Genomic DNA, 18,636 nt, shown 5'->3' on the forward strand with positions numbered 1-18,636 from the left:
ACCGTCTGGAGAGAGCTGTCCCGGCCACCACCGTCTGGGGAGAGGTGTCCCGGCCCCACCGTCTGGAGAGAGCTGTCCCGGCCCCACCGTCTGGAGAGACGTGTCCCGGCCACCACCGTCTGGGGAGAGGTGTCCCGGCCCCACCGTCTGGAGAGAGCTGTCCCGGCCCCACCGTCTGGAGAGAGCTGTCCCGGCCCCACCATCTGGGGAGAGGTGTCCCGGCCCCCACCATCCGGAGAGAGAGGTGTCCCGGCCCCCACCTTCTGGAGAGAGCTGTCCCGGCCCCACTGTCTGGAGAGAGCTGTCCCGGCCCCACCGTCTGGGGAGAGCTGTCCCGGCCCCCACCATCCGGAGATAGAGCTGTCCCGGCCCCACCGTCTGGAGAGAGCTGTCCCGGCCCCACCGTCTGGAGAGAGGTGTCCCGGCCACCACCGTCTGGGGAGAGGTGTCCCGGCCCCCACCATCCGGAGAGAGAGGTGTCCCGGCCCCCACCATCTGGGGAGAGCTGTCCCGGCCCCACCATCTGGAGAGAGGTGTCCTGGCCCCCACCGTCTGGGGAGAGGTGTCCCGGCCCCACCGTCTGGAGAGAGGTGTCCCGGCCACCACCGTCTGGGGAGAGGTGTCCCGGCCCCACCGTCTGGAGAGAGCTGTCCCGGCCCCACCGTCTGGAGAGAGCTGTCCCGGCCCCACCATCTGGGGAAAGGTGTCCCGGCCCCCACCGTCTGGGGAGAGCTGTCCCGGCCCCACCAGGCTCCAGATACTGAGCAGGGCCAAGGGCCACATTCTTTTTTTTTTTTTTTTTTGCACAGGATTTTGCTTGGTTGCCTAGTCTGGAGTGCGGTGGCATCATCACAGATCTGCAGCCTCGACCTCCCAGGCCTCAGCAATCCTTCCACCCCAGCCTCTCGAGTAGCTAAGACTACAGGTTTGCACCACACCTGGCAAATGTTTGTGTTTTTTGTAGAGATAGGGTCTCCCTGCGTTGCCAAGGCTGGTCTCGAACTCCTGTGCTCAAGCATCCTCTCCCACCTCCACCTCCCAAAGTGTTGAGATTACAGGCATAAGCCGCCGTGCCCAACCCCAAAGGCCACATTCTAACGCCTGGGCTGCCATCGTGCACTGGGTGTGGTCGGACCCACCAGCCTCAGGGCTGGGTGTGCACAGCAGATGCCACGGACGGAAGTGGTCTACACGTGGTCAGCTCAAACAGGTCCTGGGGGCCCCGGGAAGCCCGTGGAGGAGGTGGGTCCTGAACAGGCATGAACAGGCAGCTCCCCTCACTCTGCCTCATCTCTCTGAAATACACCACTGGGTCGTGAGGCGTTCCCTCGGACCAGATGGCTCAGAAAGCACAATGCAGCCCTGGTCACAGATGGCTCTGCCTAATAAGCTGGCACCACCCCGAAGTGGGCGCCCCAGCATGGCAGCGCCACCTGGGTGTGGGAGGCCAGGCCTGCATGACAGGTGCAAAGGCAGGTCCTCACCTGGGTGTGGGAGGCCGGGCCTGCACAACAGGTGCAAAGGCAGGTCCTCGCAGGGCCGAGCAGCAAGCAGGATGGAGGAGGAGGCAGAGTTCCGTGGACGCCCCGGCCACGGCCGACCGTCTAGCTGATGGCCAGGCACTTGGAGGGGCACGATTACAAAGTCAGAGATGAAACGGTCGGGGTGAAGGTATGTAGACAGACCTCTTGGGGTGGGCAGAGTATAAAGAATTTGTGTGCAAAGACCTGTCTCAGCAGAGGAGGACCCTAATAGTCAGACGGACAAAATGACCCATTCGTGCGCATCAGGCAGCCTCTTTCCCCAGCTCCCCTTGTCCTGAGTCGGGCCAAGTGGCTGTAGCAGTGGGAAGCGGATTACCCTGGGCACCACGCAGCCAACAGCGGAGACCAACACTGGCCCCTTCCTCCACCGTGGAGGATGCTTGTTCCAGCAGGATGGGCTCCCACCCCAGCTGTGGATGCTCAGTGCCCTCAATGCCTCTGCCCAAACCACCACCCCACACATTCAGAGCTCCTCGTCCACCCACGGGGTGCTCCTCATGGCGGCATCGCCATTGTCCTGGGGACAGCAACCGGCCGGTGCTCCTGGAACCCACAGATCTCGCCGTGTTCCTGATGGAATGTCCTTTGGGAGGCTCAGTTTTGGCACCAGCTGAGTGACAGTGCTGTGGATCTGGGGTCCTCTGGACGCAGCGGATCCACTGAATCAGCACTTAATCTCTAGCTTTTCCCAAAGCCGGGGCTCACTGGTCCAGGCGTGGAGGAGTGGAAACCCCAACTTCTTCCCGTTGTCGTTAATCCCCAGTGAGTCACAAGTGAAAGTTCTGCCCCCTGCAGTGTTGCACGCTGTTGGTCTAGAGGCCTCAGATTCCCAGGGACCAATTCATCCCAGTTTGCTTAAGACTTTGCCGGGCTTATTTTTATTTTTTTATTTTTTATTTTTTTGAGGCTCAGTTTTGCTCTTGTTGCCCAGGCTGGAGTGCAATGGCACGATCTCGGCTCACCACAACCTCCGCCTCCTGGGTTCAAGCAATTCTCCTGCCTCAGCCTTCCTAGTAGCTGGGATTGCAGGCATGCACCACCATGCCCAGCTAATTTTTTATTTTTAGTAGAGACGGGGTTTCTCCATGTTGGTTAGGCTGGTCTCAAACTCCCAACCTCAGGTGATCCACCCGCCTCAGCCTCCCAAAGTGCTGAGATTACAGGCGTGAGCCACCACGCCCAGCCGACTTTCCCAGGTTTAAAACGGAAAGTTCCATGTCCTAGGAATCCCCTCGGTCCTGGGAAAGCCCTGGAGTGTTTCCACCAGGGGACACGTTACGCAGGAAGCTGAGACTGCCCACCTGGACGCGGGTTCCTCACACCAGGGGGTCGACAAAGAAGAGGGTCCCTGTGCTGGTCCGGTTGACTGAGCCCAACAAGGGGAACTTGGAACCCGATCACAGAATGGGGCTAAGGAGGAGAAATTTGGGAGGCAGGAGATCGTCTGTAATATCACGTAGCTCCCCTAAGCCTTGTAGAAAACACCACTGGAAAACCAGAACCACCCCATAAGGCAAAACTGCTAACAGCATAGGCCTTTTGGGAAGGAACGTTTGGGTCACCCCACCAGGCAGTGAACCACGACCAGCAGAGGTGCTTGCAGAGGGCAAAGGGACCACGCAGGAGTGACGGAAGAGTGTGGCCATAAAGACTGTACCAGCCACGACCTGGTGACCGTAGAAGTGAGTACTTCTTATCCTTACACAAGTCACACTTGTACTGACATTATCCGTTCTTCCTGCTTTTTTCCTCTTCCATTGCCCTCCTAGCTGCATAAAATGCGTTAACAACAGTTAACTTTACATTTCATCTCAGTATTTGTGTCATCCAACCCCCAACATGCACTTTGCAGTGTCAAGTGTTAAACGCTCTTAGAGAAACTAGAAGAACGAGGATCGTCTTCTCAAATGTGGATAAAATGACATGAACCTTTTGTTCAGTCCCTTCTGGTTGGAATATTTGCATCATGTTACGTAGAAGCATGACTTTGTTTTTTGCTTTATTTGGAAGTTAAATGTTTTTTAAAAGAAGTGTGCATCTGGGCTGAGTTGTCAAGAGGAGGAACCTGCCAGGTTGTTCTCTTTTTTTTTTTTTTTGAGACCGAGTCTCGCTCTGTCACCCAGGCTGGAGTGCAGTGGTGCGATCTCGGCTCACTGCAAGCTCCGCCTCCCGGGTTCACGCCATTCTCCTGCCTCAGCCTCCGAGTAGCTGGGACTACAGGCGCCCGCCACCACGCCCGGCTAATTTTTTGTATTTTCAGTACAGACAGGGTTTCACCGTGTTAGCCAGGATGGTTTCGATCTCCTGACCTCGTGATCCGCCCACCTCGGCCTCCCAAAGTGCTGGGATTACAGGCGTGAGCCAACGTGCCCGGCCAGGTTGTTCTCTTATTCTAAGCTGGAGACCCATTTCCCAGAACCTTCTCCTCTGTGGCTGGGTCACACCGAAGCGAGGCAGTGGCTGTTCTTCTCCAGAAGGGGCCGAGACGGATGTGGTGGCATATGGAGCATCTGCGTCCGGCAGATCCCAGCTCGCCCCTCAATTGTACCTACTATGCTTTGGATCCACAGAGGACACCCTCTGACTGTGGACCCATGAAGTGTCCCAAACACGTCTCTCCCGACATTGCCAACACTTGCCTTCTAAGAACCTGTTTACGGGTCAGGCCAGCCGTTGCCTCCCCAGAGAGCGACCCTGGAGCGGGAGCCGGCCTCCCTCCATCACCCAGCTCATCTCCTTCACGTCACTCACCACCAGCAAAGTGACTATGCGTTCACTGGTCTGTCCCTGCCTAGTAACATGTAAACTCCATGAAAGGAGGGCCCTTTTCTGTCTTGCTCACTGCTGTGTCCCCTAAGTCCCTGGCTCGTCAGGACACTAGAATACTAGGTAGCGTCCACTGGCTGGATGAATGTGCCTAGGATGGGGTGCCATGCAGTGGAGAGAGGGAAAGCATTAGACGCACAGATGCACAGCCAGACAGATGCACATAGAAAATGTGGGGCTTGGAGAAACAGAATGAGACACATAAAAGAGCACCATCGGCCGGGCGCAGTGGCTCACGCCTGGAATCCCAGCACTTTGGGAGGCCAAGGCGGGAGGATCACTTGAGCCCAGGAGTTCAACGCCAGCCCGGGACACATGGTGAGACCCTGAATCTGTTAAAAAAAAAAAAATACAAAAAATTAGTCCGGCATGGTGATGCATGCCTGTAGTCCCAGCTCCTCAAGAACCTGAAGTGGGAGGATCCCTTGAGCCCAGGAGGTCAAGGCTGCTGTGAGCTGAGATTGCACCACTGCACTCTAGCCTCAGAGACACCGTGAGACCCTGTCTCAAAAAGGGGTGGGGCATTATATTTTAATGAATATGCACATAACAGAAATATGAAAAGTGGACTGCAGGAGGCAGGAGATGAGGAGCTGATGGGGTGGGGGAAGGTTTGAGAGAGCGGGTGTTGTTTAAGGTCCGGTATGAACAGCAGGATGTAACCAGCTTGCTTCTGTGCTCAGAAGTTAGGGAAGGAGGATGGAGGGGAAGGAGGGAAGGAGTTGAGGTCTTAAGAAGGCAACTTCTGGGCAATCTTCCATTGTGAGGTGGGGTCCACATCCCCACAACCCACGAACTTGGGTGGCCGTGGCGGCATGTGGCAAACCTGGGGGGTGACTCCGAGATGCTTCACTCTGTGTGCTGGACCGGGAGGCTGCCCCTGGCAGCTGAGCCTGCAGGCGCTCTGGCCAACCACCCGGGGTGAGCCCAGCCATTCCTGCCAAGGGTGCACTGGCTTGGGGCAGAAGTCTCTGGATGGCTCCAGCCTGTCCCGTGGAGCCGGCCCCACCACTCACGTCTTCCCACCGGAGGCCAGCACCTCGAGGAGCAGAGAGGAGCTGTCCCCGAGTGCCCTGAGTTCCTGACCCACAGGACACAGGAACACAGGAACGCTGCTGTTGGACAGCACTGAAGCTGGGTGGTTTGCTACACACCCAGAGACAGCTGAGCAGACAGAGGGAGAAGAGTAGGGTCACGCTGGCAGCTGGACAAGGGAAGTACTGGGGGGACAGAGGGACTGGCAGGGGTTGGTGCAGACCAGGTGAGAAAGGGCACGAAGTGGGACAAGGTCCCGGTGAGAGGCACGACACGGTCACCTGCCTCAGGCCGCGCTCGGTGGGGCGGGGGCCACCAGCTGGGGCCCCTCCTGCCGCCCAGACAGCTCGGCCCCCTGCGGCCCCAGCCCTGCAGGCTGAGATCCCGCAACGACTCCCACCCCTGGGCTGAAGCCGGTGCTTGGGGCCCCCCCGGCCTCTCTCGCCCGCCCCCATCCCCACCCCCATTCCCCGCCCCCCAGGACCCCGGGTCCCTCCCCTCCCTCCTCCTTGTTGTCTGGCTGCAGTCCTTCGGGTCACTGTTCTCGGGAGGCTGCCCCGGCCCCCAGTCAGGCTGTGCCCATCCCCCGCCGCCCCCCACGGTCCCCGAGCCCCAGCGCTTCCCAGCCCCGCGTCTGTGTGCCGCGCCCCCGCGCTCCGTGGCCCAGGTGGACGCGCGCCCCGCGCCCCGCGCCCCGCATCCCTCGCCCCGCGCCCCGCATCCCTCGCCCCGCGCCCCGCATCCCTGTCCGTCCCGCACCCCGAGCCCCGCCCCGCACCCCGAGCCCCCCCGCCCCGCACCCCTCACCCCCCCGCCCCGCACCCTCCGCCCCGCCTTGCCTCCCCTCGCCCCGCCTCCTCCGTCCCGCACTCCGCGCCGCACCCCGCGCCCCGCCCCGCCTCCCCCCGCTCCGCCTCCCCGCGCCCCGCACCCCGCCCCGCGCGCCGCCATTGGCTCCCCGCGGCCTGGCTCGGTCCGATTGGTTCCGCGCGCGCGGCCGGGGCCCGATCCGCGGTGGCAGCTCCGCGGCGTGGATGCTGTTCGGTCCCGCCGCCGCCCCAGGAGCGCGGAGCCGGGAGCGCGGAGCCGGGAGCGGCCGGGCGGGGGGCACCGCGAGGAGCCGCCCCTGCCGCCCACCCCGGGCCCGCGGCCGAGGGCGGCCTGGGGGGGTCGCGGCCGCACCCGGTGGCCGCGCACGGCGGACAAAGGACCATGCGGGGCCGCGGGCGCTGAGCGCGGCGGGGCGGGCCGGGGATGCGGCGCGGGGCGGGCGGGGGCCGGGGGCTGCAGCGGCGCCGCTGAGCGCGGCCTGGGGCGGGCGCGGCGGCCGCGATGCCGCGGCTCCCGGTGAAGAAGATCCGTAAGCAGATGAAGCTGCTGCTGCTGCTGCTGCTGCTGAGCTGCGCCGCGTGGCTCACCTACGTGCACCTGGGCCTGGTGCGCCAGGGACGCGCGCTGCGCCAGCGCCTGGGCTACGGGCGAGGTACGGCGCGGGGGGCGCGGGGGGCGCGGGGGCGCGGGCGGCGGGGGCCCCGGGGCGCGGGCCGGGCCTCCCACCGCACAGGGGTCTCGGCTGGGCCCGACCCTCCCGGAGACCCCGCCCGCTGTTCTCCGCTCTGCGATTTGGGGGGAGGGGGCGCGGTTCGGCTCGGCCCGGACGCTCGATGACGTCGGCAGTGACGCGCGCGACCCTCCCAGAGAGGGTCCCTGACTCTGGGATCTGGCCTGGATCCGGTAGTGAGGGGCTGACGGTGGGCTCCTGCGGAAGTCTCTGCCCCTAGACCCTGCTGAGGCTTCCAAGAGGCCTTCTCAGGCCTCGCCTCCACCCCCTGCCCGCTTAGCAGGGCCTCAGTTTCCCTGTGTGCTAGGGACCCGGGCAGGGGCTTTCTGAAGTGGCCGGTGCAGCTGGGACGCTTCCCGGCGGGGGCGCCCTCGGTGAACTGTGCCAGTGTTGTGGGGGTCCATGCGTAGGGATGGGGCCCAGCTTGGGGAGCCTGGCGTAAACTCTCCCAACCCCAACCCACAAACAAAGCAGATGGGGTCACGGTGAGCCAGCCGGGGTAGGGCTTCCTGGAGATGGTGATCTTTGACATACACCTTTGGGGGAAAGAGCATTCCAGACAGGAAGGCGTAGATGAAAGCCTGGCGGTGGGGTGGGGGGAGAAGGCGGGCAGAACGCCCCCTCTGGAGGAGGGAGGTTAGTGCCATGCCCAGACCAGGAGAGACCCCAGCTGGCTGCCTCTGAGCCTTTTCCAGGGAGCCAGGTGTCCTGAGGGGGCAGAACAATGATACTGGCTGGGGACACCTGGGCCACTCCACCTGCCAAAGCGCCTGTGTTCTCTTCCTGTGCCGGGACGCCTGGACCCACACAGGCCAAGGGTCTGGGGCTTGTCCCAACCCACATACCTCACAGCTTCCACACCCTCAAGAGACCCCCGATACTGCTGAATCCCTAAAAAGCCCCACCCCAGCTATCAGCAGATAGGGCAGGATCCACAGCTGGCCCAATGACACAGAACAAAACCAGCCCCCTCTGCAGGCTCCTCTGTGGTTTTCTGAGCAGCGCAGGGGTCTAAGCCCAACCAGGAGGGGGCGGAGGCATAGGGACTCCTCTTCCAAGGACCCCTTGAGGCTAAGCCAGCTCCGCCCCAGGGCACCTGTACACTTGCTACCTCTGAGGCTAGGGCCAGGACCAGAGGAGCCCAACAGCTGCCCAGGGAGAGGGCGAGTGAGCAGACTGTTCTGTTGGGGGACCTGGGGCCAAAGTCAGGGAGCCCTGGGGGACCCTTCCCAGATCTGCCTGTGGACATCTCTACTGCCTCCTCACAAGCCTGGGCAGGCCAGCTCTGCACCCCAGCCCTCTCCACTTCCTGGACCTCCCTAAGCTGTGGACCTAGACATCCCCACTGCAGCCCCAGGGGGTTCCACGCCCTGGGACCTGAGCATCTGTAGGGACGCTTCTCTTCACCCCAATTCTGCCCCTCCTGGTCCTCCTACCCAAGGACACTCAATCCAGGGCCACCCTCTGCTCCAGGGCCATGCCTGGGCGTCAGCATCCATGCCTGTTCCTCAGTCCAGACTTTGAGAGCTCAAATCCTTCAGGAGAGACTACAGTCCCTGGCACTAACCCTGAGTTCTCAGTTCTGGTAAGGGAGGCAGACGTGGAACACTCCAGCACACAGAGAAAGTGCTGAGGGCACAGGGCAGTCCTGGGGTCTTCCTGGAGGCAGAGCCACTCAACAAGAATGGCCAGATGGAGGTGCATGTGGGTGCCTACACACGCCAGCTGGCGCACCCGGCTTTCCTCCCTCACACCTGCTGGAGGTTGGGAAGAGCCTGCTGCAAGGCTCAGCCTGGGCTGCCCCACCAGAGGTGGGGTGTAGAAGAAGTTGCCTCGCTGGGGGGAGGGGCATCTGGTGGCAGAGGAAGCAGATGAGAAGGAGAGGCTTTAGTGAGAGACACCACAGCCTGCCTGCCCTGCTCTAGCCATGTGGGTCCCTGGCCCAGCTGAACCCAGCAGCAGGCAGAATGGCCTTGGAGAGAGCCTGGGCCCGAGACAGGCCTCACGTGCCACCTGCAGATGGTGAGAAGCTGACCAGTGTGACCGACGGCCGGGGGGTCCACGCTGTGCCATCCACACAGAGGGCTGAGGACTCCAGTGAGAGCCGTGAAGAGGAGCAGGCGGTGAGCAGGGCCTTGGGGAGAACACGTGTGCACGGAGACGAGACCCCGAAGCCACTTGTGTGTTGGTGTCTTGAGAACCTGTCCGTTCTGGAGGATGCAGCAGGGGGCATGAGACACAGGACATGTGGGGCACGGCACAGCTTGTCTGTGTGAGCTCCAGCACCAGCCATCCTGTCTGGAGCTCTGTGTCTGGGGGCTGCAGCAGGTGCATGAATGTGCCGGCCGGTCAGTGTGTGGGGTGGCCGAGCATCTGCTTGGGCTAGAGTGACCAGGGTGTCTGAGTGTATGTGCCAGGTGCCACAGGTCAGGGTTTGCGTGGCTGGGGCTCACGGGCATTTAGGGCTGTGTGGATATATGTTGGAAGGGGTCTTTGTGAAGGTTTGTCTTGGTGTGTGTGACCTCCTCCCTGCCCTTCCAACCCTGACCCTGTTGCCTTTTCTCTCCTGCAGCCCGAAGGTCGGGACCTAGACATGCTGTTTCCTGGGGGGGCTGGGAGGCTGCCACTGAACTTCACCCATCAGACACCCCCATGGCGGGAGGAGGTGAGCCGGCTCGGCCTGTAATGGGCTGGGAGGCAGGGCGGGGGCTGGGGGGGCGGCGGGCCGTGCAGAAGGTAAGGCCCCCCCATCCCCAGTACAAGGGGCAGGTGAACCTGCACGTGTTTGAGGACTGGTGTGGGGGCGCCGTGGGCCACCTGAGGAGGAACCTGCACTTCCCGCTGTTCCCTCATGTGAGTGCCGGGGTTGGGGGGTGCCGGGTGGGCAGGGCACGCGGGGGGCTTCGACAGCAACAGTCACTGCCCCCCCAGACGCGCACCACCGTGAAGAAGTTGGCCGTGTCCCCCAAGTGGAAGAACTATGGACTCCGTATTTTTGGTTTCATCCACCCGGCGAGGGACGGTACGGGGGTGAGGGTGCCCCGGGGGAGGGGTGTCGTGAGGCTCCACCCCCCTGAGCCTAGTCTTGTGGACTAGGAGACGTCCAGTTTTCTGTGGCCTCAGATGACAACTCGGAGTTCTGGCTGAGTCTGGACGAGAGCCCTGCTGCTGCCCAGCTTGTGGCCTTTGTGGGCAAGGTACCCCCACCCCAGCCCTGGTATCTTCCCGGGCCTCCTGCAGCTCAGTCACCTGTGCCCACCAGCCTCTTGGGAATGAGGACCCGATGGGTTTGGTGTCCCCAGGGAGAGAGTGAACCCCCCCCCACCACCACCACCCCTGCTCTATCACCCCCCAGACTGGCTCCGAGTGGACAGCGCCTGGAGAATTCACCAAGTTCAGCTCCCAGGTGTCCAAGCCCAGGCGGTGAGTGACTGGGGGGTGCATGTGCGTGCACTTGTGTATTCGTGGGAGGGGGCTACGCGCTGTCTCCTTATCCTGTGCACACTTGCACACACTGCACGAGCACCCGCCCGGCCAAGCTGCCATCCTCCTGAGGGCCAGCCCTGAGGGGTGTGGGAGCCACCTGCCCCCTTCCCTGCCGCCACTATTTGAGCTTCCTTTGCATGGCACGACCCTTGCTCCTCGTGTCCCCAGGCTCATGGCCTCCCGGAGGTACTACTTTGAGTTGCTGCACAAGCAGGACGACCGCGGCTCGGACCACGTGGAAGTGGGCGTGAGTGCCTTCCTCCCCCGGGGGCTTCTGGAGACTCCACTCCCCCCACCTCCCTGCAGGACAACAGCAATGGGGTCCCCGTCCCAAAGTTGACAAAGCAGATGGTCAGGGCCATGGGCCTGAGGTCAGGAGGGTCTGCTCTGCCCTCCTGGGGGGCTCGGCGAGGCTTCACTAGGAGTCACCTTTGAGTAGAGTCTTGAGAGGATGGAGACCTTCAGTAGGGAGATGTGGGGGGCAGAGAATTTGGGGTGGGGTGTACGGCGGATGAATTCCACACCACAAGAACAGCGAAGGAAGAGACCCAGCAGAGGAACCGGGTCTTCGAGACTAGGAGGGGTCTGGTGGCCAGATCAGGCGGGGCCTGAGCAGCACTCTGGACAGATAGGCCTTTGTCCTGAGAATGAGGCCATTGGATTTGCATTCCAGGAAAAAACCCCTGGCCACAAAGCGGAGAGAGCCTGGGGGAAGGATTTTTACTGTGGCCTTTGGTCCTCAAACCCAGGGAGGTGGCTGTGGGGATGGATGGGGGAAGGGGGAAGGGGTTATACAGCAAGGCAGAGGGCCTGCAGCCTGGTGGGTGTGGGGGGCAGAATGATGGTGCCTGTGTCTGGTGTGTGGAGGGCACGTTTCACCCCAGCTCAGCTGGGCAGAGGGCCCAGGCTGGAGACAGGGGTTTGGGGTGGTCTGTGGAGGCCCCAGGATGAGGTGGGAACAGAAGGGCCTGAGACAGCCCCTGGAGCCCCAACTTGGTGGGGGTAGAGTGGGGGGGCATCCAGCCTGGCCCTTAGGGGGCCAGCAGTGACCCTCACTGGGTGGGGTTGGAAATCTTAACCTGAGGCGGGGCGGGGGGGGGGCCTCAGGGAGGGAGGGAGGAAGGGAGGGAGGTGGAAGGGAGGGAGGGAGGAAGGAAGGATGGCAGGAGGAAGGGAGGGAGGAGGAAAGGTGAGGAAGGGAGCATGGTGGGGTCTGGCCCTGCTCCCAGGGTCCCTCAGCTTTCTGGGCTTCCTTCCCCAGCTTCCCTGCTGCCCCTTCTTGGAACACCCCGGACCCCTCTGCCATCTCCTCTCCTGCATCCTTTAAGGGATTGGTCCTATTAGTCCCCCGGCCCTGAGCCAGGGTAGACCCTTTCTTCCCTGGACCCAGCCACCGCCCTGTCCCTGACCCCCACCCTCTCTGCCCCGCAGTGGCGAGCTTTCCTGCCCGGCCTGAAGTTCGAGGTCATCAGCTCTGCTCACATCTCCCTGTACACAGGTGCGAGCGGACGCCTCTGGGGCTCCTCGGGATGGGCTCTGGGTGTGAGTGGGAAGAGTGGAGGAGGGGGTCTGAGCACTCCCTGGAACTCTTCTGCCCCCAGATGAGTCAGCCTTGAAGATGGACCACGTGGCGCACGTCCCCCAGTCTCCAGCCAGCCACGTGGGGGGGCGTCCGCCGCAGGAGGAGACCAGCGCAGACATGCTGCGGCCAGATCCCAGGGATACCTTTTTCCTCAGTGAGAGGGGGCCCGCGCGGGGGCGAGGGCGGGGGTGCCTGCCCCAGCCACCCTGTGACCGCACCTCCTGCAGCTCCACGCATGGAATCTTCGAGCCTGGAGAACGTGCTGGAGCCCTGCGCCTACGCCCCCACCTACGTGGTCAAGGACTTCCCGATCGCCAGATACCAGGGCCTGCAATTTGTGAGTGCGGCTGGAGACCCCGTCTCCCGTCCAGGACTCCGCGGAGCCTTCTCCAGCCCCTTGGGAGGCCGCTCCGCGAGGTCCCCGCCCTGAGCCCAGCGTCCCCCGCCCCCCAGGTGTACCTGTCCTTCGTTTATCCCAACGACTACACTCGCCTCACCCACATGGAGACGGACAACAAGTGCTTCTACCGCGAGTCTCCGCTGTATCTGGAGAGGTGGGCGCGCGGCCGGGCTAATGCGGGGCGGGGCGGGCGGGGCGGGACTCGGCTCTGATGCCCCGCCGCGCCCCAGGTTTGGGTTCTATAAATACATGAAGATGGACAAGGAGGAGGGGGATGAGGATGAAGAAGACGAGGTGCAGCGCCGAGCCTTCCTCTTCCTCAACCCGGACGGTGAGTGTCCGCAGCGCCCCTGGCCCGCACCCACCTGCGCAGGGAGCTTCTAACCCGCGTTTCCCGCAGACTTCCTGGGCGACGAGGACGAGGGGGAGCTGCTCGACAGCCTGGAGCCCACCGAGGCGGCCCCGCCCAGGAGCGGCCCCCAGTCCCCCGCCCCAGCAGCCCCCGCCGAGCCCGGAGCCACGCTCACCCCGCCGACCCCTCCCCGCCCCCGGGACGAGGGGACCCCCAGGCACTCCCGGGCCCTGAGCTGGGCCGCCAGGGCCGCCCGCCCCTTGCCGCTCTTCTTGGGCCGAGCTCCGCCCCCGCGCCCTGCAGTGGAGCAGCCGCCCCCAAAGGTGTACGTGACCAGGGTGCGGCCGGGACAGCGGGCATCCCCCCGGGCCCCAGCGCCGCGTGCGCCCTGGCCGCCCTTCCCTGGCGTCTTCCTGCACCCCAGGCCTCTGCCCAGAGTGCAGCTGCGGGCGCCCCCACGCCCACCCCGGCCCCACGGCCGCAGGACCGGCGGCCCCCAGGCCACACAGCCGAGGCCCCCAGCCCGGGCGCAGGCCACCCAAGGGGGCCGGGAGGGCCAGGCGCGCACGCTGGGACCTGCGGCGCCCACAGTGGACTCAAACTTCTCCGAAGCGCGGCCCGTGACCTCCTTCCTGAGCTTGTCCCAGGTGTCCGGGCCGCAGCTGCCCGGGGAGGGCGAAGAGGAAGAGGAAGGGGAGGACGATGGGGCCCCCGGCGACGAGGCCGCGTCGGAGGACAGCGAGGAGGCCGCGGGCCCGGCGCTCGGACGCTGGCGTGAGGACGCCATCGACTGGCAGCGCACGTTCAGCGTGGGCGCCGTGGACTTCGAGCTGCTGCGCTCGGACTGGAACGACCTGCGATGCAACGTTTCGGGGAACCTGCAGCTGCCGGAGGCGGAGGCCGTGGACGTGACCGCTCAGTACATGGAGCGGCTGAACGCGCGCCACGGCGGGTATGGGGGCGGCCGAACGCGCGCCAGGGCGGTTTTGGAGGCGGGGACAGCCGGGGAGAGGAGGTCCTGGCCTTGGTGGACTCCTCAGACCTTCCCCAGGGCCCAGTGGTGTACCGGCCTGGGGGCTGAGGCACCGCGCCCCACGCCAGGGAAGCCCCAGCTTCTCTCCTTCCTTCCTGGCGTCCTGACTGCCCGGGCACTTGTCCAGCCTCAGGGACCTCCCTGGAGCCCCACCCAGGTCTGGCGCCCCGTCCTTGCACCTGTGTACCCCACTTCTGTCATCCTGGACCTGGGCCCAGGGATGAGTCCAAGCTGCAGAGGTCAGCGTCAGTCGCAGCCAGTTGCTGCGCAGACAGCCCCATTCCGGGGCCAGGCAGAGACACTTAGGGCAAAGCTCAAGACCCCTGGGCCCCTCCTCCTCTCCCCTCGCAGTGCCCCTGGGTGTTCCCAGACTGTCAGGACCTGACTGCAGAGGAAGGTGCAGGGCTTCTGCCCCATTGGCCCCTCTGGTCTCCCTGAGGCCCCAGGAATCTAGTGCTGTCTGCCCTCCCTGCAGGCTGGTGGGCAGGAGTGGGGAGTCTAATTTGGCCTTGGGGAGGCCTGTGGAGTTCTAAGAAGAGGCAGTGTCTGCTGTGCCCAGCCTTGAAGGCGAGTTAGGAGTTGCACAGTGATGACAGGCAGAGGCAGGGGCAGAGGATGGTGGCAGAACCGGGACTGTTTCTGCTGTGCGTGATGGAAGGTTGTGAGCAGAGCAAAGGCAGGGGCAGAGGATGGAGACAGGGCCAGGACTGTTTCTTGTGTGCGTGATGGAAGGTTGCGAGCAGAGCAAAGGCAGGGGCAGAGGATGGAGGCACAGCCGCATGTGACTGTTTCTTGTGTGCATGATGGAAGGTTGCGAGCAGAGCAGGAATTCCACCGGTTTGGGTGCAGACAGGTATGCCTCTGCCTGGAGGGGAAGGGAAGGTGGTGGTGGTGACTGACAGCCTGGAGCCCTGGGCGGTGGGTGCTGGATTCTAGGTGGCTCAGAGGGCACGCCTGCCCCGGCTCTAAGCTTCCTGAGAGCAGCTCGTCATTCCTTGGGGGCCTCATGGGAAGATCATGGTTGTGGCCCCACCATTGCCCACCTGGGTATGGCTCAAGGAGCAACAGTGTAGAGAGACCAAGAGCATTTGGGGCAGGAGGTCCCTGACACTCAGGGCTTTGGGGTGGGGAAGGACAGGAGTTGGAGGGAGGCCTCGGACCCTCGGCTGTCACACAGATGGGTGTCCCCCAGTGAAGGGCACAGACTCTGCCAAGGGAGGACGTGAGGCCGACTGAAGAGAAACCGTTGTCTAGGGCAGGGTCCTGTTTTCCTCAGATGAGGAGAGCAGAGTGGAGGGAAACTGAGGTTCTTGGCCAAGCGGAATGAGGAGGAAGGGGCCAGGAACGGGCTCCCAGCATGGAAGCAGCCTCCTGCACTCAGGGATCAGGACAGGAGCGGAACTGCTGCCTGGGGGAAAGGGGTGCTGTGAAGGCACGGTTGGGGGCTTCTCAGAAGAGGTGACCCAGGGCCTGGAAGAGGAGTGGCTGGGAGGACTGGGGCAAACATCCCAGGCAGGGGACTCCTCAGGACAAAGGAGAGGAGACAGTGGCTGTGCCTGAGGAGGAGTCTGCTACCCCAGTATGAGGGGAAGGTTGAAGGCCACAAAATCAAAACTGCTTAAGGTCCTAGAATGCCACAAAAGCCCCTTGGAACCTTGTCCTATGGGCGGTGGCTAACTCCTGAAGGTTTCTGAGCAAGGGGGTAACAGGACAGGCAGGCATGCCATAAACGTCACCTGGGACGTGAGTGGTGGCCAGGAGGCCCGCGAGGAGGTGAGGATGGGCCTGGGCTCGCTGGTGTGCCCCCAGTCCTGCCCCGACCCTGGAGGGGGTGGCTGGAAGGTGGACCTGCCTGCTGGGCCAACCTGGAGGGGCAGGTGCTGTGCCGCGGAGCCCGCAGCCTCCGCCAACTCCAAGTCGGCTGAGTTTCTGTGACCAGGGCAGACCAGGGTTGTGGGCAGGGTGCAGGCTGGAAGCCCCAGTACCGGCTGACCACTGAGCCTTGCAGGCGCTTCGCGCTTCTGCGCATCGTGAACGTGGAGAAGCGCCGGGACTCGGCGCGAGGGAGTCGCTTCCTGCTGGAGCTGGAGCTGCAGGAGCGCGGGGGCGGCCGCCTGCGACTGTCCGAGTACGTCTTCCTGCGGCTGCCGGGAGCCCGCGTAGGGGATGCAGACGGAGAAAGTCCCGAGCCCGCTCCCGCCGCCTCCGTGCGCCCCGACGGCCGCCCCGAGCTCTGCCGGCCACTGCGCCTGGCCTGGCGCCAGGACGTGATGGTTCACTTCATCGTGCCAGGTTCGCAGGGCGGGCTCGGGGTGTCCGGGAGACCTCGTGGAAGGAACATGGACCCTAATGACTAGGAAAGGGTGTGGGTGTCCAGGATGAAGTTCTTCGGAGCTGGGAGGCCCCACCGTAGAGTCAGCGTCGGCTCAGCGCACCCCCCCCCCCCCATTTCTCCTCCAGTGAAAAACCAGGCACGGTGGGTGGCACAGTTCCTGGCGGACATGGCTGCGCTGCACGCGCGCACCGGGGACTCGCGTTTCAGCGTCGTCCTGGTGGATTTCGAGAGCGAGGATATGGACGTGGAGCGGGCCCTGCGCGCCGCGCGCCTGCCCCGGTAACGACCCCTACTTCCACCTGGGCGGACCCAGCGCAGCTTTCCTCCCCGGGAGGTGGGTTTTCCTGACCCCACCCCCAGAGATCGTGCCTGTGACTCCCCCTCCCCAGGTACCAGTACCTGAGACGAACCGGGAACTTCGAGCGCTCCGCCGGGCTGCAGGCGGGAGTGGACGCGGTAGAGGTCCGAGGGCCCCATGGGGGTCGGGGAGCAAAACGGGGCGTGCCCGGGGAGGAGCGGAGAGCGGGGCTCAGACCTCCCGCACCCCCCAGGACGCCAGCAGCATCGTGTTCCTCTGCGACCTGCACATCCACTTCCCACCCAACATCCTGGACGGCATCCGCAAGCACTGCGTGGAGGGCAGGCTGGCCTTCGCGCCCGTGGTCATGCGCCTGAGCTGCGGGAGCTCGCCCCGGGACCCCCACGGTGAGGCCCTGAGCGTCCCACCCTGTGATACCAGGGTTCCCACCAACCGCCGCGGTAAAGTCCAGGAACCCAGGGCCTCTCTCAATCCCCAGGGGAGGCCTGGGAGTCCATCAGTGCTCCCCGTAGTGCCCAGAGCCCCAGTCCCCCCGCACCAGCACACCCAGGGCCATGCCAGGGGCCCCAGGAACCTCCTCCAGTATCCCGCGTTTATGCACCGCGCTCCAGGGTCATGACCCAGTACCACCGGACGACTCCCGGAAGCCCCCGTGGTGATGGGACCCGGCACCTGACCCCTCCCGAGGTCTCCTAGCGGCGCTTTGCGGGGGGGAACCCTTGCAGGACCTGGTCTGAAGGGCAGCACCCCTCACCCTCCCGCCCCAGGTTACTGGGAGGTGAATGGCTTTGGCCTTTTTGGGATCTACAAGTCGGACTTTGACCGGGTCGGAGGAATGAACACGGAGGAGTTCCGAGACCAGTGGGGGGGTGAAGACTGGGAGCTCCTGGACAGGTGACCACCTCCCCACTCCCCAGAGGTGACACCCTGACCCCTGCGTCCTCCTCTGAATGGGGAAGGGGGATTTATGCCCCCCACGGCGCCCACATGCTGAGAGAACTCTGCCCTTCCCCGTCTTCCCAGTATCCTGTAGGCCTGGAGAGACTCCTCCACCCACATCACTTCTGAAACCCTGTCCCACCCCCAGGGTCCTGCAAGGTCAGGGACATCCCTGAATCAGCTCTGCCCCCGATCCCATAGGCCCTGGGTGGCCCTGAGTCCCCATCATCCCACTGGGGCCATGCAGGCTCGAGGCAGCCCTGACACCCCCAGCCCCTGGACCAGGGTACTGACCACCTCTCCGCCCCCGGCCCCAGGGTCCTGACCACCTCTCCGTCCGCGGCCCCAGGGTTCTGACCACCTCTCCGCCCCCGGCCCCGGGGTCCTGACCACCTCTCCGCCCCCGGCCCCGGGGTCCTGACCACCTCTCCGCCCCCGGCCCCGGGGTCCTGACCACCTCTCCGCCCCCGGCCCCGGGGTCCTGACCACCTCTCCGCCCCCGGCCCCGGGGTCCTGACCACCTCTCCGTCCCCAAGCCCGGGGTCCTGACCACCTCTCTGCCCCCGGCCCCAGGGTCCTGCAGGCAGGGCTGGAGGTGGAGCGGCTCCGACTGCGGAATTTCTATCACCACTACCACTCCAAGAGGGGCATGTGGAGCGTCCGCAGCAGGAAGGGCTCTCGCACGGGGTCGTCTTGAGGACGGGCAGCCCCTCCCAGCCCCGGTGGGAGTCCCGAGGCAGCTGCTGGGGGCTGGGCTTTGAGCTTGGTCCCGAGAGACCCGGCAGGGCTGGTCAGAGGGGCACAGCCACCGCCTGTGCCTGCCCCTCTCTGGCCCACTGGGCGCCTGCGTCGTGCCCCTCCCCGGAGAGGCAGCCTTCACGGCGGCTCAGGGCCTGGCCTTGGTCCCCACTCTGCGATGATTTCTGTGAAATTTTGCTGTATCGATGACATTGTTTTCAGAATTTCCAAGAGTTCTGTCTGTTCTGTTTTTTATTCAGAATGAAATGAAATATTTTTTTTAGTTCTGACTTGTCCTCTGTGCCTGTTCTCTTGAGAGGTAGAGTCCTCTCCCCTGGGGGACCCTGAGCACGACCTCCTGACTCCCAGCCGCAGCCCTTCCAGACCCCTCCTTCTCCTACCCCCAAGACCACTTTCCCCTTCCTGCCTGTGAGGTTCTGTGCCGGGCCCTGTGGGGAGGGGGCTTCCGACTTCCTCCGCCCTGTG

At 64.0% G+C, this 18,636-nt stretch overlaps 1 protein-coding gene across 6 annotated transcripts; it reads left to right on the forward strand.

Moving 5' to 3' along the window:
- Nucleotides 1–6,354: 6,354 nt before the first annotated feature.
- B4GALNT4 (beta-1,4-N-acetyl-galactosaminyltransferase 4) lies at nucleotides 6,355–18,440 on the forward strand. Of its 6 annotated transcripts, none has more exons than XR_001707063.4 (21): nucleotides 6,357–6,888; nucleotides 8,986–9,089; nucleotides 9,539–9,631; nucleotides 9,724–9,819; nucleotides 9,898–9,988; nucleotides 10,063–10,163; nucleotides 10,322–10,389; nucleotides 10,621–10,699; nucleotides 11,884–11,950; nucleotides 12,054–12,188; nucleotides 12,262–12,371; nucleotides 12,488–12,588; nucleotides 12,665–12,765; nucleotides 12,835–13,738; nucleotides 15,828–16,111; nucleotides 16,280–16,433; nucleotides 16,544–16,616; nucleotides 16,706–16,859; nucleotides 17,241–17,392; nucleotides 17,497–17,571; nucleotides 17,986–18,074. XR_001707063.4 is itself a non-coding variant. In XM_016919951.3 (20 exons), exons 1-20 carry the CDS (start codon nucleotides 6,738–6,740, stop codon nucleotides 18,107–18,109), a joined length of 3,117 nt encoding a protein of 1,038 aa, XP_016775440.3. In that variant the 5' UTR covers nucleotides 6,358–6,737; the 3' UTR covers nucleotides 18,110–18,440. The 6 variants fall into 6 exon arrangements, 3 of the variants coding, with proteins under 3 accessions (XP_016775440.3, XP_016775441.3, XP_016775442.3); XR_001707062.4 differs by having other exon boundaries at nucleotides 17,241–17,367; XM_016919951.3 differs by lacking the exon at nucleotides 17,497–17,571 and having other exon boundaries at nucleotides 6,358–6,888; nucleotides 17,241–17,367; nucleotides 17,986–18,440.
- The last annotated feature ends 196 nt before the right edge of the window (nucleotides 18,441–18,636 follow it).

Source organism: Pan troglodytes, chromosome 9 (assembly GCF_028858775.2).
Source record: "Pan troglodytes isolate AG18354 chromosome 9, NHGRI_mPanTro3-v2.0_pri, whole genome shotgun sequence".
NCBI classification, from domain to species: Eukaryota; Metazoa; Chordata; class Mammalia; order Primates; family Hominidae; genus Pan; species Pan troglodytes.

Excerpts from the sequence above, each read along its gene's own strand:
- B4GALNT4 (XM_016919951.3), top strand. The coding sequence starts at position 6,738 with ATGCCGCGGCTCCCGGTGAAGAAGATCCGTAAGCAGATGAAGCTGCTG. Across the intron at positions 12,372-12,487 it reads GATACCAGGGCCTGCAATTT|GTGTACCTGTCCTTCGTTTA; the intron begins GTGAGTGCGGCT and ends CCCGCCCCCCAG. Across the intron at positions 16,617-16,705 it reads CGGGAGTGGACGCGGTAGAG|GACGCCAGCAGCATCGTGTT; the intron begins GTCCGAGGGCCC and ends CGCACCCCCCAG.